Source organism: Babylonia areolata, chromosome 6 (genome assembly GCF_041734735.1).
Source record: "Babylonia areolata isolate BAREFJ2019XMU chromosome 6, ASM4173473v1, whole genome shotgun sequence".
Taxonomy (NCBI): Eukaryota; Metazoa; Mollusca; class Gastropoda; order Neogastropoda; family Buccinidae; genus Babylonia; species Babylonia areolata.
In genome coordinates, this window is record NC_134881.1 from 48,608,782 (window position 1) to 48,634,945 (window position 26,164).

General features: G+C 41.3%; 1 protein-coding gene across 1 annotated transcript in view; it reads right to left on the reverse strand.

Annotated features, from left to right (window-relative positions):
• LOC143283547 (uncharacterized) overlaps positions 1 to 26,164 on the reverse strand; it is a 150,337-nt gene that overhangs the window by 92,232 nt on the left and 31,941 nt on the right. The window contains exons 5-8 of the mRNA XM_076589791.1: positions 16,413 to 16,556; positions 7,759 to 7,842; positions 7,469 to 7,537; positions 3,341 to 3,531 (exon numbers count right to left, since the gene is read on the reverse strand). Of these exons, the coding sequence (XP_076445906.1) occupies positions 3,341 to 3,531; positions 7,469 to 7,537; positions 7,759 to 7,842; positions 16,413 to 16,556 (488 nt within the window). The remainder of the gene's footprint in view (positions 1 to 3,340; positions 3,532 to 7,468; positions 7,538 to 7,758; positions 7,843 to 16,412; positions 16,557 to 26,164) is intronic.

The following is a 26,164-nucleotide window of genomic DNA, read 5'->3' on the forward strand; positions in this document are numbered from 1 at the left end:
CGCGGGGACAGACGGGCGGGCATTCGAGTTTGACATGGTAAGTATATGTAACACCAAACATGGAGTAAAATACAAACTCCTGCTTTTGGTGTCATATACTGTACCATGTCAAACTGATGCAGAATTTTAAAGCAAATGGAGGAGGGCAACACCTACTGGTTTGTATGGGGAGCCCTTGTAACCGAGATGGCAGTGTTAGCCATGACAAAGGAAATCCCCTTGGAATTGTTAGCCCCTGGTCATACGGAAATCCCTGAGGTAGAAGTTGATGAAGGGATTCTCAGACCGCCAGAAGGCTGCCTCCAAGACATGCTGCAGTGGCACTGAGTGCTGGAAAGCAGCAGAAGTAGCTATGGCCCGCACTTCGTGTGCTCTGGGATGAAGACAGCTGATATCCCTGTGTGCATGAGAGTAGGCTCTACGGATGACTTGGGAAACCCAGCGGGAAATGGTGCCTGCAGCAATGTCTTTCTTGTAATTCTCATTGAGGGAGATGAGCAGACGCCTCTGAGAAGAATGCCTATGGCGAGACCTATCCCAATAGTATTTGAGACACCGAACAGGGCAGAGATGCCTATCCTCATCATCTTGGGCAAGAATATCAGACAAAGGTCTGACCCTCAGAGAGGGGGAAGGGACCTCGGGGTCTTGGTTCTTAGCCAGAAACTCTGGAAGGAAACGAAGAGTGATGGAACCATCTCTGTGGAAGGCCAGATCTTGTGGCATTCCATTAAGACCATGAATCTCGCTTCTACGACGGCCTGTGGCCAGCAACAGAAGGAAAGTGGTCTTGAGGGTGAGTAAGTTGAAAGGAATAGTCCCCAGTGGCTCAAAGGGTTGTTTTTGAATGAAATCCAGCACCAGGAACAAGTGCCAGAGGGGCACTCTTCTGGGGTTTCTAGCTTCCTTCAGAGATGCACCCCTAGCCACCTCTCTGAGCAGGAAATCCACTTCAAAGGCAGGACCACCTAGCTGTTTGATTGTGGTACAGATGGCAGACCTGTACCCTCGCACAGAACTAGCAGACAGGTTGAGAACCTAGGAGCAGTGAGCCAGAAAGTTGGCCAGCTACATGCTCGTAGGGTTAGTAGGGGGAATGTCCTGAGCTGTACACCACCGCAACCATTTCTTCCAGCGAAAGTCATACAAAGTCTCCATTCCCTGCCTCCTTGCTTTGGTGACTATGGAGAGGAGGTCAGAGGAGGCACCCCCCTGGGTCAGCGCAGCCGACACAGAGGCCGACTGAGGGGTCGAAGACTTCAATGGTGATGCTGACAGTTCTGACTGCACAGCAACCATGCGTGCTGGTGGAGCAGTTGAGGATTGGAATGAGGAATGCCCAAACGAGGCTGCCTCAGCAGATGAGATTTGGTTTCGAGTTCCAGGGGTGGAACATGTGTCAGGGACTGAAGGTCCGGAAACCAGGGCTGGGTTGGCCATTTCGGCGCAATGAGAATCAGCTGCAGGCATTCCAATCTGGCTTTCCGTATCACCTTGGACAGAATTGGAAAGGGAGGAAACACGTAGGCAATCAGACTGCTCCAGTCTAGAGAGAGAGCATCCACTGCCCATGTTTCTGGATCGGCGACCGGAGAGACATAAGTGGGAAGTCTCTTGTTGAACTTTGTGGCAAAAAAGTCCACCATCGGCTGAAACCACCGTTCCCACACCCCCTGAAGGGTGTCCTTGTCCAGGGTCCACTATGTGTGGATGACACTCTTGGACCTGCTGAGAGCATCTGCCAAGATGTTGGCTTTTCCTGCTATGTGTCTCGCTGAAAGTGCAATGCCCTTGCTGTGGCACCAACGGAGGAGAGCCTCGGTCCGCAGGAAGAGGTCTGCCGAGTGCGCCCCCCCCCCCCCCCCCATTTGTTCACGTAACATGCGACCGTTGTATTGTCCGTGAACAAGCGGATGGTCTTGCCAGTGGCCTCCCCCATGAAGTGCAGGAGAGCCCTGCGAACTGCCTCTAGTTCCAGAACATTGATGTGGCATAGGCGCTCCTCCGGGGACCAAGTCCCTGCTGCATGGAGTGAGTCCATGTGGGCTCCCCAGCCCAGGGAGGAGGCATCTGTGAAGAGTGCCACCTGAAGAGTAGGTGGGGCTATGGGCACCCCCTGTGTCCGAAGGGGGGTGATTAACCACTCTGATGTCACCTCGAGGAACCACTCGCCCAGACATATCTGGGTATCCCATGGCTGAGTGCTTTGGGACCACCGTAACCTCAGTGCCCTCTAAAGAGTGCGCTTGAGAACCCTGCCCAGGGGAATGAGAGGTGCCATGGACTCCATCATGCCCAGGAGGGAAGAAAGTGTCTGTGCTGTTGCTTGGGAGGAATGGCGCAAGTGGCTGAGGAGGCCTGCCAGACAGTCCCAGCGATCTGGCGTCAGAGAGACTATCATGGACCGCATGTCGAATCTCATCCCTAAGAAGTCGAAGGACTGACTTGGGGACAGATCGCATTTCTCCTGGTTCGTGAGGAAGCCCAGTTGGGAGCAAAGGTCTAGAAGTCTGGCTGTATGACTCTGGCACAGGGCCTGCGACTGGGCCAGGATAAGCCAGCCGTCCAGGTACACACACAGACGAATGGATTCCGACCGGACGGTGGACACCAATTCCCGCACCACCCTGGTAAACAGGAAAGGGGCAAGGGACAGACCAAATGGGAGGGCCGAGAACTGGAACACCTTGTCCCTCCACACGAACCTCAGGTACCGACGGGATGCCGGATGGATGAGGATATGAAAATAAGCATCTTTCAGATCGATAGAGGTAGCCCAATCGCACTGTTGAATGGTCTCCCGAATCTGTCCCTGTGTGTCCATCTTGAATTTGATTTTGGGGAGGAATTTGTTGAGGGGGGACAAGTCCAAGACTGGTCTCCACCCTCCCAAGACCTTTGGAATCACGAACAACCGGCCGTAAAAACCGGGGCCCGGGTCCAAGAGTTGAGATATCGCCCCTATGAGGAGTAGGTGCGATATCTCTTTCTCTAATATGCTGTCAAATACACACTGATCACTCAAGCAAAAAGCTAACCAACTTATTTCAGCAAGAGGGAAAGTTAAGAAAACAGGAACAACAAGATAAATCCTTGTGGAATTCCATGTTTGAGTCTGACTGGCTCAGAATGAAGACCATAAACTATGACTGGTTGAAATCAACCAGAAAGATAGAATCTAAACCATTCAGGGGTATGCATATTAATAACACCTTCCCTCCCCATCTCAAAACACATTCACACATACCAACAGTTGGTATATTTATTCATTCTCTCCCCAAATGCTTTCTCTACCTCTATCTCTTTCATGTCACCACCACCACAAGCATCAGTCACTTACTTCAGGTGGCGGGAGTACTGCTCTCGTTCCATCTTCAGCTTGAAGACGTTCTCTTCCATGTCCTTGCGATTGTTCTTTAGGTCCTCCAGCTGCTGTCTCTCTCCCTGGAGCTCTGACAGCAGTTGTTGCCGTTCCTCCTTCATCCGCTCCAGTTCATGGCTAGCTAATGATGATCGGCTCCCCATGGCTTCCTGATCACAGACACTGCACTCTGTAGCATTCTGTCGTTTAAAAAAAATAAAATAAAATAATAATAATAATGATAATAAAAAAAATGGTGTATCTGCTTTTTATGAATCTGTTTATCTACATTTAAGTACCTTTCCATTTGGATAAAGCTATACATTATACATGCTTCAGAATACACATCTTATAATTTTCCTGTTTTTAACAAGTAGTGGCCAGGGTTTGGACATAAGGAAAACTGGCTTGTGGGTGACAAGATAGCATGAGAGAGTACAATATCAAATCATTCATGAAATTGTAAAAGTGTAGCTTACTCAAAAATTATAATGCATAAAACTACAAATCAGTTCTTCTCTTTCACAAACTCTCCAGACTTCTCCCCCACCCCTGATCGCCCTCTGCCCTGTCCCTCTCTTTTAACCACCCCGCGCACTGGCCCCATTCCGAACCATCTCATGAAACTACCACACAATACTCCTCACAGTAAGTCCAAATACACCAATGATACTACTTTGACTCCTTAAAAATAATAAACAAAGCCTTCTCCACATAAAAGACATCACATCTGCATGAGCAAAACCATTTCACACAATCTAATACATATATTCAAAAGCAATAAACCATAGATGCAATGCATGCGCGCGCGCACACACACACACACACACGCACACACACACACACATGCAGCTAAACACACACACACACACACACACACACATGCATGAATGCACACACAAGCACACGCACACATCCAGTCAGTTATGAACTGAGTTCATGTGTGTGTGCGTGTGTGTGTGTGTGTGTGTGTGTGTGTGTGGCTGCTTTGATACTATGCATGTGTTCCTTGCATTGATGCAAATTATTATGTGCTCAGGTGCACAAAAGTTGCTGCCAAATGTTTACTGAGGTGCATTATGGATATAACTTTACTTCAGTAGCACTGCATCCCAAGACAAAGTGGAACTGCATCTGAAAACAACAGCCCTTTTGACAATGACAGCCAGAGAAAGTGACACTGACAGCGACATTAATGACTGGTGCAACCAGGAACAGAGATGCTACAAGGGGGCATGGCGACTCAATTAACATATTGTGATAGAAAAATATATTGTGTAAATATGTGTTTAAGATTTTCATTAGATTATCTGATTACCAAGTAAACAAAATGGAACATTAAATCCACTGTTTTGTATGCTTAAAAATGTACTCTTTCTCTTTCTCTCTCCATCTTAACCCCTTCACTTGGGGCTGAGGCCTATATGTGAATAAACCATTCTGTTCCATTCTCTCTCTCTCTCTTTTTCTTTAATGTTTGCTGATCATTTTCACTGCATGTACTCTTTCAAATGATGCATGCACATGAGCTCCAACTGGTAAAGCTTCTTTTCTCATCCTGCTTTATAATTCGGAAGAAAAGGAAGATTTTTTGTATATATTTCTACTGTCAGCTGAGTTCTCTCTGTTAATACTATATCTCAGGTACATTTCAAATTCTTAAACTGGATCAAATTCAGATTTGGTCATGTTCTCATTTGATTCTTTCATGATTAAATTATGTGATTATGTCATGCAGAATCCACAGCAGTATGTTAACCCTTTCAGCCCTTTAAGGTCTTCTGCCTGTGCAATCCTCCCTGCCTGGCATGTTTTGGCTTCGGTGCATCAACAGGAAGGGGTGCTTCACTTCAGGAACAAATTTACACCAACTGCTGAAACAATAGCTACCGAACTTCACATAATGACTGACATATAATTTTGACACAAATTGCTGAAGTCTCAAGATGAGGGATGCAATAGTTTACTTGTAACTTTAAATTAAAAACAGAAATAGTAAAATGTCAGCTTCTGTTGATGTTGAAGGTTGTGGGCTATCTTCTTGATTGAAATATCCGCCATTTTGTCTAGACCAGTTGCTAATTTAATCTCTTTCCCTTTCCCGAGAAATATTGGATGAATTATATGACAAATATGGGGAGTTCATATTGTACTCCCAGTTTGGTTAAATATACTTACCATGTCAAACTGATGTAAACCAGGCCTATAAGCTTGCTCTTCTCGGCCAAAATTTATCGCAGTAACTCAGTGATACGACATCTCACCATTAGGCCGCCGTCTGCTAGCCAATGAAATGCCGTTTCCGGCAATAGGTAAACAATCATTCCAATGGCCAGCAAAGAAACGTCCCATGTGAAGCACAGCAAGAACTGTGGGGAAGGACGTGCAGGCCTTTGAGTTTGACATGGTAAGTATAATTAACCAAACTGGGAGTATAATACGAACTCCCCATTTTGGTGTCATATACTGTACCATGTCAAACTGATGCAGAATTCAAAGCAAATGGAGGAGGGCATTGCCTTCTGGTTCACATGGAGAGCCCTTGAAACCGTGACAGCTGAGTCAGCCGCGACAAAGGAAACCCCTAAGAACTATATGCCGTGAGCATACAGACTTCCTTGAGGAGGAAATCGATGAAGGAAATCTCTGAATGGCAGAAGGCCACCTGCAAATCCTGGCAAAGAGGCATAGAGTGCTGAGAGTTGAGAGCATGAGAGTGTGGCACTCCCGAAGGCCATAGGTGTCTGCCCTCACTGAGACGAAAACATCCCGGAAAGCCGCAACAAACAACAAACATGCATGAAAATAACATTTCTAATGCATAAAAGGTTGGCAAAGACAGAGCAAATCGATAATGTCACTTATCTGAAAAATGGCAGCCATTGAGAATGATTGTTTACCTACTGCCAGAAATGGCATTTCATTGGCTAGCAGACAGCGGTCTAATGGTGAGATGTCATATCACTGAGTTGCAGCGATAAATTCTGGCCAAGAAGAGCATACTTATAGGCCTGGTTTGCATCAGTTTGACATGGTCCAGTATATGACACCAAAAGTCATTATATGGGTGTAATTCGCTGTAAGAGTCCATCATAATTTCACTTAACACTTACTGTGCATTAAGCCTTTAACATATTACCATATCAATGTGGAAAACTGGATAAAAAACACACTAACTGTTCAATTTTTGGAGCGAAACTTTGTGTGCAAGTGAGGAAGGAAGTTAAGTTGAAGTTACTTCCCTTACCTAGCAGTTCAATGCATAATAATGATCTGACGAACCGGTTTAAATAAACGGGTTTCTTCGCCCACCTGTCAGGTGAGCTCAGGCGGATAACGGCAATCAGCTGTGCACGCCTCTCAAGTGGGCGCAGGGTTGAATGAGTTAAAAAACAAACAAAAAAACCCAGTGGTGCCTCGGGCCATAAACACGATAAGAACATGACATAACTGCAAAAGGCTATCCACTTATATTATACCTTTATATATTAATCAGAATAACTGAGGCTCTGGTGTGAGGCTATATTCACCAGATTTCTTCTTTTTCTTCACAGTACCAATATCAGACACGGCGCCAACAGTCTCAGCATTTAAGAGATGACTTGACGCACACTGGGTCACACTACACACGCTATATTATCCTGAATGCCACAAATAAATAGTCCACGCATGCCGGCAGGAGGAGTTTGTATTATACTCCATGTTTGGTGATACATATACTTACCATGTCAAACTGATGCAAACTAGGCCTATCAGTTTGCTCTGCTTGGCCAAATTTCACACGGCTAACAGTGAAGACAACCCGTCTTGCCTGGTCCACTCTTAGCCAATCAAACGCCTCTAAAAGCACTGAATCATTCTGTGGCCATCGAGAAAAATGCCCCATGAGAACCATGGCGGAGGCGCGGAGACAGACGGGCGGGCATTCGAGTTTGACATGGTAAGTGTATGTATCACCAAACATGGAGTATAATACAAAGTCCTGCTTTTGGTGTCATATACTGTACCATGTCAAACTGATGCAGAATTTAAAGCAAATGGGCAGATCAGTGTTTAATCTCTTGTATGGAAATAGGAGCCCTGACACTCCCAGTAATTGCTACTCACTCCTTGCTCTTTCTCCAGTCGCTCTCTTTCTGCTGCAAACTTCTGTCTCCTCTCTTCCAGCTTTTTTTCCTGAAACAATCATTATGATGCATAACTACTTCTGTATCAACTTTAGCAAAATGTATGTGTATAAATTCAAAAATCTATTACTCTAACTTTATCAAGTATTTATTAACTGAAGAACTGACTTTCTGCTCTTGCATTCCAGATTGTTGGGTTTTTTTATCTTTTTTTTTTTTTTTAAAGAAAAGATAACTGTTAGAAACAGTAGAAAAAAGAAAGTACATTACCTGACATTCCACAGTTTTCACAGATTTATCCAGATAGGCCATGTGCCGCTCCATGTCTGCTTTCTTCTCCTGCATTTTGTCCTCCTGTAGCATCAATACAGACATGCTAATAAATCTTGTCTAACTGAATTTCTTTTGTTGTTATTTCTTTTGTTGTTATTTCATGTTCCAAGTCCTCTGTTTGTGCGTTACTCCCATGCTGCTCATCAAGCTCTCAAAAAGGCAAAAGTAAAAATAATCATTCTGTTTACATGCCAGCTGTTCCCTATTAAAGACATTTCAACAGCAAGCTGTCAGGATGACAACCAGCAGAGATCATCTTGCACAGTTTCAGGTCACTTCTGTGGTGTTCTGCAGTGCCTGTTTTGATTCCACATACACAGAACACCATTGCCTAGGGCCCTGTCTTCATTTTATTTTATTATCACTGAAAGCGCAGTTTTACTAGTGCATGAAGTCTGAGCAATCAAGCACATTTTTTGCCAAGTGGCAAAGCCTTCATGGCTCACGTGAGAAAAAGAATACATAGGCAAATTATAAATTCTGAATGTTGCTGTCAATCAATTTCACTCAGCATAATAAAACAAAATCTGTCGGAAAAATATTTCATTTCATTAAAAACAAGAGAGGCAAGGCCTTCAAGACTCACTTGTGAAACACTTAAAAAAAAATCTAATCGTTAAAATATGTTCTGTATTTGTTATTATAAAGCTTCAGGTTAAAAGAAAAAGAAAAAAAGTCCTAACGGCAGATTCAAACCCCGCGTGTTCGGGTGAGAAGAAACTGTCTTACCCATTACACTATCGTGGCTCCTTAGCTGATGTTCAAAAATATAACATTTAAACATGGTTTTTTAAAGAGCGATAAATCACTTGCGGTACTCACAGTGAGAACGCTGTTTAAATCATATTATTCTGGTGTATCTTGGGCATTCAAAAAATATTTAAGGGCAATCAAAAATTCTTTTTAAGTCCGCGGTAAAGGAGACCTGGCTATAGCTGCAATCACACTGCAACATTTAGCCGTTTTTTCTGGATCTAGATAGATGTACAAGTTTACTTACACCCAGTTTACACGGTCGATTCAATTTCTCTTTCATGTTCATTCTAGGTTTATAGTTTTAAAGTTGATATGGAAATTGAGTATTTTGTTAAACTAATAACATGTAGAGCCAATTAAAAGTACTTCTAAACGTCATATGAAGTAAAAAGGACTTCATTTTGAGAAAAGTCAAGACTGGAAATTTTTACGTTTCATCAATTCAAGGGTATTAACTCTCATGGTTTATTATTTTTAACTGTGATTTCCGACTGATTCTATGGATATTTTTATGGCAGTTTGGGGCATAATCCAGTAAGTGATGAGGAGTTCACAAATCTTTCTCTAAATAAATATTTGACGGTCTCCTTCTCCAACTTTCCATCACATGTTATCGTGTATTGTCGATTGAATATAGGATTGAACGGGCAGGTCAACAATTTGAAAGAAAATGGCATCGTTTGCATTCTCGAAGAATATGAGCATGCGCTTTGAATATGTATAAATATGTGTACGCAATTGATTTTTGCCCATGACCTTCAGGGCTCAGCCAATAGATCTATAAAGTCCACTTGTCCTACTGATTTTAGTATTTTCCAAAAAAGACCACTTAGGCGAATGAACATAGTGAAAGCCCTGTACACTGAGAGTAAAACACACAAGCTTTGTATGTACTGAGTATAATTTCAAAATGTAATGTTTAAGATGAGAAAGATAAGTTTAAAACAAATTAAGCCCCCTGGCATTAATTACAGATTAATTTCCCTTTTTTACTATCCGCACCAAAGACATGCAAAATAAATATAACTTCCATGCTTAGCAAAAGAAGTTCCTGTTTGAACAAAAAATGATAAAAATGACTGCTCTTGTTGTTGTGTCAGAATATCAGATCAAAGTGCCAAGTTTAGAGAACAAAAAAAATATAAACAGTAAATTCAGTTTGCATATAATTTGGCTTCTTTTCAAGAAAAATATAAATATAACAGTAAATTCAGTTTGCGTATGATCTGGCTTCTTTTTTTATTTTTTTGTGCCCATCCCAGAGGTGCAATATTGTTTTAAACAAGATGACTGGAAAGAACTGAATTTTTCCTGTTTTTATGCCAAATTTGGAGTCAACTGACAAAGTATTTGCAGAGAAAATGGCAAGCAATGTTAAAGTTTACCACAGACACACACACACACACACAGACAACCGATCACCAGGTTGAAACACAGACTCACTTTGTTTACACAAGTTAGTCAAAAACCATATAATTATCATTATTATCATGAGCATTTATGCCTAATCTTGAAAATAAGCCCTAGGTGTTTACAAATATAACACATACATAAATACCAAAAAGGAAAAAACTGAACACAAGATACCAAACATAATGAAAGATTATTCATCCCCCCCCCCTCCCAACACACACACACAATATATATACACAAGCACACCCACACAAGTCATAGCACACAATTATGAATAGTACACAATCAAAAATACAACCAACAAATTCTGATACTATCAAAACTCACTCACTCACTAACAGTCATTTTAGTGTATACTAGAAAGGGATGAGGTGTTGAGAATTATTCATGAGAGGAAAAGGTAGGTCTTCAGACTGGATCTGAAAGATTGCAGCAAGGATGAGTGACGGAGAGGCTGAGGAAGTAGATTTGAAAGAATAGGGGCTTGGTATGAAAAACTGCATAGGCCATTCCTTTAGGTTCAAGCAGGGGGGATTCTAAGCATGCGGATGTCAGAAGAAAAGCGGAGTTGGCGTGAGGGTATGTAAGGATGAATGAGATCAGAAAGATACTGTGGACCAGAAACCTCAATGGACATGAAACAAAGAGAGATGACTTTGTAAATAATTCTTTCTTGTACTGGGAGCCAGTGTAAAGCATGAAGGAGAGGAGAGACGTGATCAAATTTAGAGGAACGAAAGACTAGATGAGCAGCATGGTTCTGGACTTTCTGAAGCCTAGCAATGAGGTAGCTGGGCGATCTGACAAGCAGGGAATTGCAATAATCCAGGCTGGACAGCATAAAGACACAGAGGAGAGTTCTGGTTGCATTTTCAGTCTGGAGATGACAAACGGATGCAATTCTGCCTATTTCAAAGTAACACAGTTTGCACAGATTTGCAACATGCTGCTGATAGGAAAGAGACTGGTTGAGTATGACACCAAGATTGCGGACAGAAGAGGAAAGAGGAATGTCAGTGCCACTGAGGGAAACTGAGTAAGGAAGAGAGACTGAGTGGCAAAGCCTTTGTGGGGTGATAAAGGAAATTTTCTTCCTAAAATTACGTTTAAGTAACATACTTACCGTGACCCACTAGTCCAGACTCCGGCAGGGGTCTGATTCCTGTCCTGTGCAAACTACTACCCGCCTATGTGGAAAAAATGAAAGTAGCTACGGCCGATAACCTCCCGAAGTAGGTTACCTCCCCTGTGCATCCCTGACTAACACCCTCTTTTTCCCGCAGCCATCTTGACTCCTGATCCTGTGCTCTTCATAAGGCTAAGTTTTTTTTTGTATTTCTGTCTATCGATTCTTTGACACTCATACATGATTTCAGTTTTATCCTCATTTAATTCTAGCTTGTTTTCAGTCATCCATGTCTTCAGATTGGAGATGCAGGCCTGAGTAGAGTCAATGAGAGAGGGAAGGAGAGACGGAGGTCCCAACAGATACAGCTGGTTGTCATCGGTGAAGCAATGGTGGGACAATGAATGATGATTCACAATGGTGGAAATCGGCTGTGTATAGAGAGGATGACAGACCCCAAACAGAAACAACACTGGACCGGTCAGACAGAAAGAACAGAACCATGAGAGAGCAAGATCGCAGACTCCAAAAGTGCGATTCATTATCTACTAGTTATTAGTGAATAAAATGTAACATTTCTTACAAATGCACAACTTGTTAGTAGAAAAAAAAAGAAATTAACAGAAATGTTACTGATAGTGCGTATGACTTGTAGAATCCATTGATGTAGTGCTAATACCAGCCATTGTACCCATGTGTGTTTTGGAAAAGATCTGTTACTCCCTTCTCAATCTTGAAAAGTCCAGTTGTTTTGGCAATACCATGAATGGTGGATCAGAAGTGTTCTCCTACTCCAAACATTTTGATTATGATGTCATCTTCTCATGACTCAAGTCACTGTGCACACTACTAAAATAACTGTAAAAACTTGTTCAAATCTTCAGCACTAAAAATAAGAAGTGGCTACTCAATGTGACAATCTGTGAAAAACTGCAAATTCTTCTCTTCAGATGGTCAGTAATCACTGAACTTTACCAAAAGTATCTCTTATTCTGTAGAAGAGTAAAAAATCCACATCGCACATGCATGCATAGTATATATCAAATTTAGTTTAACAATAATGAACCCCAGACCATAAGGCAAGGAGGTCTCTTTTTTAAATTGGTCATTCATGAACAGTATGCACAAGTCATGGGGCCTTTGCACAAAGCAGAAGAAAAAGTTCAGTGGCCTCCTTTCAATATGTTCTCACGAACTATTGATGTGATACACATCATAGTATTGTAAAAAGAATGTGCAAAGTAACTCCATTTACTAAAAAAAGGATGATAAGTACAAATGCAGGCAGTGTAAGACTCATGCTGTGTAAATTTTTAATATTTTGGATAAATGAGATCTGCTTGGCAAAAAAAAAAGGAGTTAGGTAACAGACTGATATACATTACATGTCAGAATTTTGTTGCTCTTGGAAGACAAATACATCAATGTAACTTCCATACAAAGCAGAAGAAGTTCTCACGAGAACTGAAATTGATAAAAATAAGATCAAAGTGTCAACCTGTCAGATAAAAAGTGTCAACATGCACAATAAAAGTGCCAACTAAAAATTTAACAATAAAAGAGACTGTTGAAACACTTATTTGCTTCTTCACAATTTTTGTGCGTACCCTTCCCATGAGTGCATTATCATAACTGGAATGTGTGGAAAGGACTCTGGTTTTTTTTACTTTTAAGCCAAATCTAATATCAACAGACAAACTATTTCCAGAGAAAACAAGTTTGTTTACTACAGTCCCTCAAACATACATAACATACTAGGAGTTTAAATCAGCATCTGACATAGGACACAGACCGATAAAGGTTGAGAAAGTGCAATTATATTATTGCTGAAGAGAAAAAAATTTCCCATTATCTTTTCATCAGTGAGATCGTTGTCCAGTACATTTTTTATCAGCTCAAACATCAAGTGTGAATAAACTTTGGTGAAAAGTCAATCATTCATAAACTACCACTTCAATCAGAGCAAGGCCGGCATCACTGCACATGCAACCTCATGGCAGTTTAAGTCAAGGTCTTTGCGACTGATTAACTAGGATGTAATGTCTTCTAACATATGCGCTGGGCAGGAAAGCGTCTCCTAATTCTTTTCTGTTCCAGCAGATTTTATCATGTATCAAAACCATTTCTCAATCTTGCCAAAGAGAACATAAAAGGTTTCCAAGGATCAGAGATCTCTTGCTAGATTTTCTGGAACAATGACTTGAGGATGAAATGTTGTAAATGTTCAAGTCCAAGAGTTTAGAGCAAGAAACAGCCATGATCTGACAAGAACATCAGTATCGGCAAAAGCCTTCAAATGGGAAAGATTGCTCCTCAATGGAAATAACGGTCATGAACTGAAACAGTCAGAAAATACCTTTTTTTTTCAAGATCAGCTTTTGACAAAATGACCTAAAGTAGAGTGGGTAAGAGGCAAGGACAGAAGGCAAGAAAACATTAAGAAAGACTGTAGTCTTCATTTTCATAATAAAATCTTCTTTATTTTCAAGACATATTTTTCATATTCATCATTTTCAGGACCATTTTCATTTACAACCAGTGAAGTGTCTTCAAAGTACAGGAATGTTTTTATTTGTAACATATCAAGTGATAATACATGTTTGTTCATTTTTATCATCAATTTTAGACCTGGAGAGGTCAAGCTGACTGTTTGATTTCATTCCCTCCAGGACCCTTCAATCCTGTGCTGACACCAGGCTCTTTCAGCTTCCTAATTAGACAAGCAACAGCATGACCAACAAGCCTTTTCTTTTTCAGAAGCTAAGCTCTGAAACTCTTTATTATACTCTCTCCAACTTAGTCAGTCCTTAGAGTCTGGTATGAAAACATCTCTCTTTACCCATTACTATGATAGGTCTATCCCTTCCCACCATTTAAGAACATGCTTTTTCCATCCACACTGATTACTTAATTGTGATGCGCATGCATGAAGACCAAAACAGAGGGTGTGTGGGTGAGGCTTCCTCTGTGTGTGTATGTGTGTTTGTATGTGTGTGTGTGTGTGTGTGTGTGTTCATATGTGTTGTGCTATGACTGTGTGTGTGTGTGTATGCATATGTGTGCATTATGTGTGTGCATGTATGTGATATGTGCGTGTGTACGTGCGTCCATTTGTGTGTGTGTGTGTGTGTGTGTGTGTGTGTGTGTGTGTGTGTATGTGTGTATGTGTGTGAAATGTTGTTACTTGTTATCTTTTTGCATTATACACCATACCATATTATTGTTTCTTTGGTATCACTTTTCGCTGTTAATGTAAAGCGCCTCGAGCGTTAAAAAGCGCTCTCCAAATTTACCTTTTTGACTCACTTGTGTTAACAAAGTGAGTATGTTTTAACCCAGTGTTTGGTTGTCTCTCTCTCTCTCTCTCTCTCTCTGTGTGTGTGTGTGTGTGTGTGTGTGTGTGTGTGTGTGTGTGTGTGTGTGTGTGTGTGTGTGTGTGTGTGTCTGTGTCTGTGTGTCTGTGGTAAACTTTAACACTGCCATTTTCTCTGCAAATACTTCGTCAGTTGACACCAAATTTGGCATAAAAATAGGAAAACTTCCGTTCTTTCCAGTCATATTGTTTAAAACAATATTGCACCTCTGGGATGGGCACAAAAAAATTAAAAAAAAGAAGCCAAATTATATGCAAACTGAATTTACAGTTATTATTATTATTTTTTTTAATTCTCTAAACTTGGCACTTTGATCTGATATTCTGACACAACAACAAGTGATATTCTGACACAACAACAAGAGCAGTCATTTTTATCATTTTTTGTTCAAACAGGAACTTCTTTTGCTAAGCATGGAAGTTATATTTATTTTGCATGTCTTTGGTGCAGATAGTAAAAAAGGGAAATTAATGTGTAATTAATGCTAGGGGATTTATTTTGCTTTAAACTGATCTTTCTCATCTTAAACATTACACTTTGAAATTCTTCTCAATACATAAAAAGCTTGTGTGTTTTACTCTCAGTGTACAGGGCTTTCACTATGTTTATTCGCCCAAGTGGTCTTTTTTTGGAAAATACTAAAATCAATAGGACAAGTGGACTTTATAGATCTATTGGCTGAGCCCTGAAGGTCATGGGCAAAAATCAATTGCGTACACATATTTATACATATTCAAAGCACGTGCTCATATTCTTCGCGAATGCAAACGATGCCATTTTGTTTCAAATTGTTGACCTGCCCGTTCAATCCTATATTCAATCGACAATACACGATAACATGTGACTATAAAGTTGGAGAAGGATACCGTTAAATATCTAATCAGAGAAAGATTTGTGAACGCCTCACCATTTACTGGATTATGCCCCGAACTGCCATAAAAATATCCACAGAATCAGTCGGAATTCACAGTTAAAAATAATAAACCATGAGAGTTAATACCCTTGAACTGATGAAACGTAAAAATTTCCAGTCTTGACTTTTCTCTAAATGAAGTCCTTTTCACTTCATAGAACGTTTAGAAGTACTTGTACTTGGCTCTACATGTTGTTAGTTTAACAAAATACTCAATTTTCATATCAACTTTAAAACTATAAAACTAGAATGAACATAAAAGAGAAATTGAATCGACCGTGTCAACCGGGTGTAACTAAATGGCATCATCTCTGTGTGAACGGGTCAAATGTTTTAAGTTTGGATGTCCATGTGTATGCAGAACACGTTGTAAAAAAAAAAAAAAGGCTTCATTTTAATTACTCACAGGGGGTAACAGATCTCTGTTTCTCTCATAATGTGAGAACATGAAAAGAAAGAAATGTATTTGTTGCATAGACTTTTGGAATTCTCACCTGCTTCCAGATTCAGAACAGAATGTAAAAAGATGATACAAAGCAAACTAGTTTTGATTTAATAGCTGCTTTCTGCTTTCTTTGTCACTGACAACCATGGACAGCAAGCCAGATGATTCAAGGATGAAAAACCCACAGCTCACTTTCACTGCTGATGAAATTCTGCCTCTCCTGTGGCTCATCTGGAAAGAAACTAAGCATGTCTGGACAAAATATTTATCTTTCTTTCCATACATTTTGGTTTTCTTCCAAATCAATCTCCTTTCTTCGCTTGAATTTAATCTGGCTGGAAAGACTCCACATTGGAGATGGTAGCCACTGATAATAACTGCAAATCAGTTTCTTTCTTTTCTTGTCTGTTCTTCTCACTTGATAATTTTATCTGTTTCCTCATGTAAATCTCATGTTCACATATCCATCATCCAAAAGACACATTTATCATATGGGATACAAACACATGATTATTCATAGACACATTCATCCACAAACACAGCTTATACAGACACCTGACATACTTGTTCCTGAAGCTGTTCATTGAAAGCCTCTCTGCGGGAGATCAGTTTTCTCTTCAACTCCTCAAGCTCTCTTTCATGTTGTCTCTCCAACTTCTTTTTCTCAGTCTCCAGCTCTGCAGACAGCCTCTCTCGCTCTGCTTTTAGCTGAAAATGATCATGCATGTGTGATAACATTATAATACTCATGAAACTGTGCATTGGAAGGCTGTCAAAAACAGTATTGTAATTTGTTACTCACGAGTGTTCTATGACCAAGTGTTGACTGGTGACCTCAGATATGGACACAAATATTTTACACACTAGCAGATGTTTTGAACATCTTTCAATGTAAAATTATTTTGACTTTGGAAAAAATGTGAATCTTTTGTTGTTAGATATGAATCTTTTTCCTGCATGCCCTACAGATAACCTGCCTTTTCATGCATGCCTTGTAGATAATAATATTACCTATATATTGTATTTATATGGTGCAAAGTCCCTTATAATGGGATCTAAGAGCCTCACATAAACCAATACATATACAACAGTGCATTACACCACACAACAGAACATGAGGAAATAGAAGTGAAAAACAAAACCTACCAGAACCAAAAAATCTGTTACTTGTCGCAACCTGAAATCCATCAACATTAACACTTTTTCTTCTCAAGCTGCTGAATGCCTTTCCAAAATTTCTTCCCATACCGACGTCTCTACACATTACAAAACTGTCCTCTCTCAACTGCTGGATGAACATGCACCCCCCACTACCCGCATGCTCCCTGACAGACCTTCCACCCCATGCTTCACACAAGACATTCGACTTGCAAAACGCAAATGTCGCCAACTGGAAAGACGATGGCGATCAACAAAACTGCAAGTCCACAATCAAATATTCCAAAAACAAATAAATAAAGTCAGGCATATGATCTCATCAGCAAAGACAAACTTCTTTTCTTCTCAAGTCCTTGATGCCACATGCACCAAATCTCTTTATTCTATCTTGTCAAGTCTTCTTGGAACTGCAAAAAAAGACTCCTCTTCCTTCTGCCTACACTTTATCTGAACTCCCCAATGTCTTCTCCTCTTTCTTTTTCGACAAAGTCCAAAACATTCGTACCATCTTAGACCAAATGTCTTTCCAACCTGCTCATCCTGATCCTCAATTCAGCGGCACTCCTCTCCATTCTTTTAATCCACTGACTGAAACAGAAGTCCATGAAATCCTGAAAGAAATGACAATAAAATCCTGTGAGCTCGATCCTATACCAGCCTCGGTCTTTTCCCAGTGTGTCTCACAGCTTCTCCCCACAATCACCAACATTGTCAACTCATCCCTTCTCACTGGAACGTTTCCATCCATTTTCAAAACTGCAATCGTCCGGCCTCTCCTGAAGAAACCCAACCTTGACGCAAACATTTTGAAAAACTATCAACCAGTTTCTAATCTTCCATTCATGTCCAAACTCCTTGAAAAAGCTGTCCTGAAGCAGCTCAACAACCACCTTTGTTTCAATAATCTCATCCACCCGTTTCAGTCTGCCTATCGCGCCGACCACAGCACCGAAACCACTCTCCTCCACATCCAGATACTGCTAGCGTCCGACTCAGTCTTCTCAACTTGTTAGCCGCCTTTGACATGATAGACCATTCAATCCTTCTTTCCCGTCTTCATTTTACATTTGGTATCAACGGCACTGTTCTAAACAGGTTCAAATCTTATCCCACTGATTGATTCCAGTCTGTCACTGGTGATCATTTCCAATCTGAACCCGTTAAAATTGAATATGGAGTCCCACAGGGATCTGTTTTAGGCCCAGTGCTCTTCACACTGTACACTGCTCCTCTCGCTGAAATTATCAACCGCCATAATGTCAGTCATCATTCTTATGCTGATGACACTCAACTCCAGAAGAGTGATACCCTTGAAAAATTGTCGTCGCTCTTGCAAGAAATATCCAACTGCTTCCTGGACATTCAAAACTGGATGACTCTAAATAAGTTACAATTGAACACAGACAAAACTGAAGCAATGATCATAGGATCTAAACAAAAACTGTCTTCCATCACAACTGACACAATCAAACTTGGCAGTACATCCATCCCTCTTTCCAGGTCAGTCAGGAACCTCGGCATTGTCCTTGACAACACACTGTCCATACAAAAATTTATCAGTCAGACATGTCAATCCTGCTACTGTCAACTGCGGAGCATCAGTTCCATCCAGAAATATCTGTCCACTGATGCAACATCTAGACTTGTCGTTTCTCTCATTCTCTCTCGCCTTGACTACTGTAACTCTCTATTGTCTGGTTTGCCTGCTTCATCCATTCACTCCCTTCAGCACATACAAAACTGCTGCCTGACTCAACCTCAGAAAGAAAAGATCTGGGCACATCACTCCTCTTTTGCAACATCTCCAATGGCTCCCTGTCTCACACCGAATAAAGTACAAGATCAGCACTCTATATTATAGATGTATTCACAAATCTGCCCCTTCCTATCTCTGCGGCTGCCTTCACCTCTACACTCCATCTTGCTCACTACGATCAGCTTCGGATCCACTCTGTTTACGAATACCCAGATTCAAACACTCGACTGTTAGCCGCTGTTCTTTTTCTGTCTCTGGACCTTCCAATTGGAATGAACTTCCTCTTTTGTTTCGTCAAGTCTCCACACTCAGCTCTTTCAAGTCTGGCCTTAAAACCCACCTCTTCCCAAAATAGCCTCCCTTCCCTGCCTCTTCCTTGTCTTCAGTTTCTCCAGTTTTAGAGTTATGCATGCGTGTCAATGACTGGTGTGAAAGCGCTTTGATTTGTCTCTGCACAAGATTCAGCGTTATATAAATACCATTATTATTATTATTACACAAACAGAATACTACAAATTGTAGATATGAATAATCACATAAAAAACACAAAATATGCTCTACACACACCACACACACACACACAGTAAACACCCACCTGCAAGCACACACACTACATGAAAACTTCAATGCAGGGGGTGGAGGGGTGCATACAAGGGGAGTGTAGAGGGTGGGAGAAGACAGAAAAAAAATCAGTCTAATATCATCATCTAAGATGAACAGACTATAAAATAAATAAATAAATGAAACAAAGACAGAAAAACAACTAAACTTTGTCACATCAAAAAGCCACTTTAAATAGATTGGTTTTAAGTTTCACTGTGAAAGAGTACAGAATTAGTGAGTGAAGGAGATCCAAGTGAAGGAGATCCAGAGGAATAGAATTGCAGACTGAAGGTGCTTCATACTGAAAAGTCCTATGACCAAATGTCTTTGAAGATACTTTGGGGAATCAAACGAGCTCTTATCCAGAAGACCCGAGAAAATGGGAAGAGGTGTAAATATGAAGGACAGAAGAAAGGTAAGATGGAAGGGATCCTTTGAAGTGACTATAAGCCAATAAGCCAATTTTGTACTGAATTCTGTACTGGATGGGCAACCAATGAAGTTGACGCAAGAGAGGGATAACATGATCTTTTTTTTTACTTTTTGAGAATGACTCTGGCAGTGACAGCATTGTTTATGATCATCTGAAGGTGTGATATCAAATCAGAAGGCAAACCAGTGAGTTGTGAATTGCAGGAGTCCATGCAACTTACGATCAAGGAACAGACAAGCTGAGTGGTTGTTCTGACCGACTGATACCGTCAAATGGTACAGATTTTTCTCATTTGGAAGTTTTACATTCATTACTGACATGGTCATGCATGGACAGAACTGAATCAAAATATGCACCCAGGTTCGTGAATTTTAAAAGTTGACCTCAGCATTGCAGACGGTCATGGTATGGTCTGAAATATGACTAAGCACAAACCTAGAGCCTGCAAGGATAGCTTCTGTCTTGGTGTCATTGAGTCTGAGCTTGTTGGTCAGTATCCTCTCCTTCAATGTGCCAATGCACATCTCTGTGTTTTTGCAATGGAAAACAAAAGAACCTGGACAAGAAGCTTTTGTGAGCTGGGTGCCATCTGTCAACTTGTGAAAATCACATTGATGTTTACTGATGATGTTGGACAGAGGCTGAGTGTACAGACTTAACAGTACAGGACCAAGAACTGAACCTTGAGGAACGCCATACTTCTTCTTCTTCTTCTTCTGCGTTCACTCGTATGCACACGAGTGGGCTTTTACGTGTATGACCATTTTTACCCCGCCATGTAGGCAGCCATACTCCGTTTTCGGGAGTGTGCATGCTGGGTATGTTCTTGTTTCCATAACCCACCGAACGCTGACATGGATTACAGGATCTTTAACGTGCGTATTTGATCTTCTGCTTGCATATACACACGAAGGGGGTTCAGGCACTAGCAGGTCTGCACATATGTTGACCTGGGAGATCGTAAAAATCTCCACCCTTTACCCACTAGGCGCCGTCACCGTGATTCGAACCCGGGACCCTCAGATTGACAGTCCAACGCTTTAACCACTCGGCTGTTGCTCCCGTCTGGAACGCCATACTGACAGGAAGAGGTCTGGATTTGGAATGAGAACTTGAGATGAACACTCCTTGGGTGCGGCTGGAAAGATAAGATTGAAATTAAGTGAGGGGTGTGCCAGATTCCAAATGTACGATGAAGACAGTTGAGATGAATATCATGATCTATTGAGCCTAAAACTGCCGTGAGATCGAGCTGACAAAGAACTGAGATTTTGTCTGTATGCAGGTTGGAACACCTCAAGGAGGTCACTGGATGACAAATAACTGACGAGTTGACATAATACTACTCTTTCAAGATTTTTTGATAGAAAAGGTAAATTTGAAGTAGGTCTGTACTTTTCCAAGTTTTCAGGGAGCATGCAGCTGTGGACAGGTCCGCAAGGCACTCTGCCATCTTCAAAGGTGCCTTGACGTGTGAATTTACAAGGACTGTAATACCGGTACTGTTGGGGATGACTTTGGATGGGGATGTTTTAGAATGTCCCAAAAATACTGTAATTCGAAATAAATTGATACCACACAAATATAAATCACATATGTCCATGTTTGGTTTATGCAATTTATTCAGTGCTGGGAAGAAAACACAACTTAATCTAAGTAAATTCATATAACCTGGAAAGGGTGTGTAACTTTTGTTGCATCTAAAATATACTTGTCAGTATGTTTAAGTTTGATTTGTTTTGTTGCAAATCATTATCATTAGCGCACATGCGTGTGTGCGCGTGCGTGTGTGTGCGTTTCTGCGCGTTTCGGAGACATCGTTGGACTGAAGTTGTGATTCACCAAGTATGTATTGACATTGTATCCTCCACACCCCAAAAGGGGCAAAAGGATTAAATTTCTTTGAATCTTTGAAGCCACCATGACAGCTGTTGCTGAGCAGTGGAGACAGGCGCGGAAAGCCCGGGCCTTGGAACCCCCAGCTGCCGCCACCATCCCCTGTCCACAGAAAATCTTCAGGGCACAGACTGGACAAACCAACCATCTGCGCACACACCCACCCCAACAATCCCAGCCCCAGGATGACTAAGATGGTCCTTGTCGTGCTGACGGATGAACAACCTTGTGATTGTTCTGTTTTGTGATATTGGGAGAAGTATTGTAATAGGATTTTTTTAGAATTGTGATTTTGGATTAAGTACTGTGATATGATATTTGCATTAAATATTTAGGTACTGTGATGTCAGATATGTAAGATGAGTGTTGTGTAGTCTGTGATGATTGTGTGTGTTTGAACATTAATGAGTGTTTGAGTGTTTGTTTGGCTGGCTGTACAGGGTTATGCATGTAAGTTTTTCATTTTAGTGTTTAAATGCATGTTTTAAATCTCAAATTCTTACACTGTACAGCGCAACTGAAAAGCACTTTATAAATTAAATTTTAAGTATTATTACTTTTTCCTGCATGTCCTGTAGATAACATACCTTTTTCTGCGTGCCTTGTTGATGACCCATTTACAACTGCATGTCCTGTAGATGACCTACCCTTTCCTGCATGTCCTGTAGATGACCCATTTACACCTGCATGTCCTGTACATAAAATACCTTTTCCTGCATGTCCTGTACCCGCACTCTGGCATGTCCTGTAGATGACCCACTCACACTCAGCATGTACTGTAGATGAACAACCTTTACCTGCATGTCCTGTAGATAACTCACTAACACATGCATGTCCTAAAAATGATCCATTATCACCTGCATGTCCTTTAGTTGACCCACTAACACTTGCATGTCCTGGGACTTCCGGCCAGGTCTCCGATGTTGGCAGACCACGATCGTCAGGGATCCATACATTTTTACTAAAAAACTGAAAGTAATATACCTAAGACATCAGTGCAATGTTCACCAGCACAGTCTGTGGGTGAGGTGTTGTGGTGTGTACTGTGTCTATCTAAACAACATCTTCTGTGTGGAGAACGCAAAAGAAAATTCACAGGAAAGGAGTTTTTCAGTGTTTAAGCCACCATGGCGGCAGCAGCGCCGGCCCCCGCCAGTAGCCCAAGTTTATGATACAGCACGTGCACTGCCAGACTACGAGTCGCTGCCTACAGTCTACGATGTATGTGTAGCTGCGGAAGCAGTTTGTGGGCGTGAGACAATCCGTGGTGCTCAGCATGTACGTGGTCTGTGGCAGATTTATCCGAAAACTAATGAAACCAGAGACAAGCTCTTGATGGTGGGGTTCTTGTTCAGGGGAGCACGTGTCTCTCTCCTGGACAAAAATCCTTTCGTTATCAGAGACCAGACTGATGAGAAACCAACCACCAAACTGTGGATAAACAATGTACCTCTCAGTGTGGACAACAAAGACATTGAAGCCGCATTGCAGAAGCTAGGATTGGAGATCAGATCCTCACTTCGAAATAAGTTAGCGAGGAACCCCGATGGACGGCTGACACATTTTGAGACTGGCTGCAGGTTTGTGTTCATCTCTGTGCTGAGCACACCTCTGCGACCAGTCTTAAAACTTGATGTGTTCAGCGTGGCTCTCTACCATAAGGAGCAAAAACATAAACTAGTAAAATGTGTCTACAGGACGGACACCTGGCAGCAAACTGTGAGGGAGAGGTGGTGTGCAGGGGATGTTTACAACAGGGACACAAAATGTGTGACTGCCCCTCTGTTGTGCCCCCTGCTACAGAGGAGGAGGGAGCAGCAGCAGAGCAGTCTGAAGAAACCAACGAGCACAAAGAAGTGGGTGAGGAAATGCCCAGTGCTCAGAGCAGCACCACACCAACATCCCGTGTACAGCCACCAGTGCGCGCCAGCGATGCGGCAAAGAAAATTAAGGAAACCAGCCACGCGAAGCCTGCTCACGGCACAGCAAGCAGCGCCAGAAAAAAGAGGGAAAGGAGCGAGTCTCCCCCTACCTCATGTCAAAGTCTCCCAGAAAACAAAAGGCCCGCTGTCCTGACACGGCCAGAACACAACGGAGAGGCAGAGGCGGAAAGCATGTCAGAGGAGGGGTTTTACACTTGACACGTGTTCTCTCCCAACCAGCCTGACCTCTCCCTCGCGACCTTCGGCTTTGATTAATGGACTTTTGATTAACGATTGATGATTATAATTTCCGCATCAGAAAGTTGAAAAACTGATACCACATTTTCAAATATGAATAATGATATATGCATTGGTACTCTAAATATTCGAGGGCTTAGAAATAACCTAAAAAGGAAAGTAGTATTTGACTTCCTCAGAAAACAAAAGTTAGACATTGCATGTTTGCAGGAAACATACGTGACAGATGATATATTGTCCCAAATTAATGCGCAGTGGTCTGGAAGTGTATTCTATTGTGTAGGTATTAACAGAAGCAATGGACTTGTAATACTCATTTCCAGCCATAAACAGATTCATGCAGAACTCATCGAAGCAACAGAGAGAATATTGTTAATAAGAATTGTACATGACAACAAATCAACTATCATAGCTAACTGCTATGCATGCACCCAATACGACTGTTGACAAAATATCATTCATTAACCAACTCGGCAACTTGTTACATAAGCAAGACTACAACCACCTGTGGGTTCTGGGTGATTTTAACACAACAATACATACTCTTGATAACATAGCCGGCAAGCCTCACTCACAACGAGAAAAAGAAGCCCTTCTAGAAATGTTATCCTCTTTTGACTTGAAAGATACATAGAGGTCTATCCATCCAGATGCCAAAGAATACACTTGGTCAAGATCTGCTCCTTTTACAGCTGGAAGAATTGATTATATTTTCAGCAACACTACCTCCATTACACTTGTGAAAAAAGCAGACATTGAATTATTCCCTCACTCAGACCATAAACTTGTGAAAGCAATATTTAGTCCAAACAAGTTTCAAAGAGATCCAGGATACTGGAAATTTAACAACTCACTCCTATCTCAGGAACGGTTTCTAGAAGAAACAAGCACATTTATAGATTCGCATTTTTCACAATCTCAAGAAGGAAACCCACAAAAGACCTGGAAAATGTTTAAGGTTAGATATAAGTCATTTTGCATAAGCTATTCAAAAACCGCCAAAAAATCGATCTCCCAATAAACACGCCAAAATCAAAATGCTACACGAGATAGAACAAAAACTACATCAGAACATTCATGATAAAGATATGTTTATGAAAGCTGGGCAACTAAGAAAAGAAATAGAACTACAAGAATTAAACGAAGCAAGAGGTGCTCAGATCTGCTCAAGAGCCAAATGGATAGAAGATGGTGAAAAAAACACAAAATATTTTCTCCGCCTTGAAAAGATCAAAGGAGCTGCGAACATTATAACATGACAGACAATTCACAGACAATACTGAACCAGATTGAGAAAGTTTACACAAACTATGCAAGAAGGACATATCCATAGGAAGAGGAAGACATATAAAAGACCATTTCCTGAGTAATGAAGATTATCCAGTACTTACAGAAGAAGAAAAAGATCAATGTGAAAAAGAAATAACTTTGGACGAGCTGACACTAGCCCCTACTAATTTAAACAAAGACTCTGCACCTGGTAGCGATAGCTTGACACCAGCATTCTACAAAACATTCTGGGACAAATTAAAAATGCCATTCCATCGTTGTATTACAGATGCACTTAAGAAAGGAGAAAACCTTCTTCAATGAAAAAAGGAATCATAACTTTAGTTCACAAAGGTAATGACTTGGACAGAAATAACCTCGCAAATTATAGACCAATTACTCTTGCAAACACAGACTACAAATATTTACGAAAGCACTGGCCATGAGGCTCCAAAATGTAATAAAATCAGTTGTAAAGGAAGATCAAGTAGGTTTCATAAAAGGTAGAAACATCACAGTCCATTTGAGATTTTTTGATATCTCACAAAATACCTGAACACAACCAATCAACCAGGGACTCTCATTGCCCTTGATTTCTCCAAGGCTTTTGATACATTATCAAAAAAATGTATCATCGAAGCCTTAGATATTTTTAACTTTGGCCCAAGGTTCACAAATTGTGTTTCAACCATAATGAACAAGACACTAAGCTGTGTTCATAATGGTGGGTGGTTGTCTGATTGGTTTCTAACAGAAATAGAGCTCAGACAGAGATGCCCCCTCAGCCCTCTTCTTTTTGTACATGCAGTAGAAATACTGGTGATTCGAATTAGAAGTAATAAAGATATTCAAGGGATTGACCTAACTCCCCGGACCCGGAACCAGGCTGCTCCCATTTCAGTAGTGGGGCAACCGGGAGGCAGATAGGGGAACGGCCCTCAGATATGGGGGTTAGCTGTGATATAAGTCAGGCTTGTCTGGCCGAATAAGCAGTCCCGGACCAACTGGCGATGTTCCTACC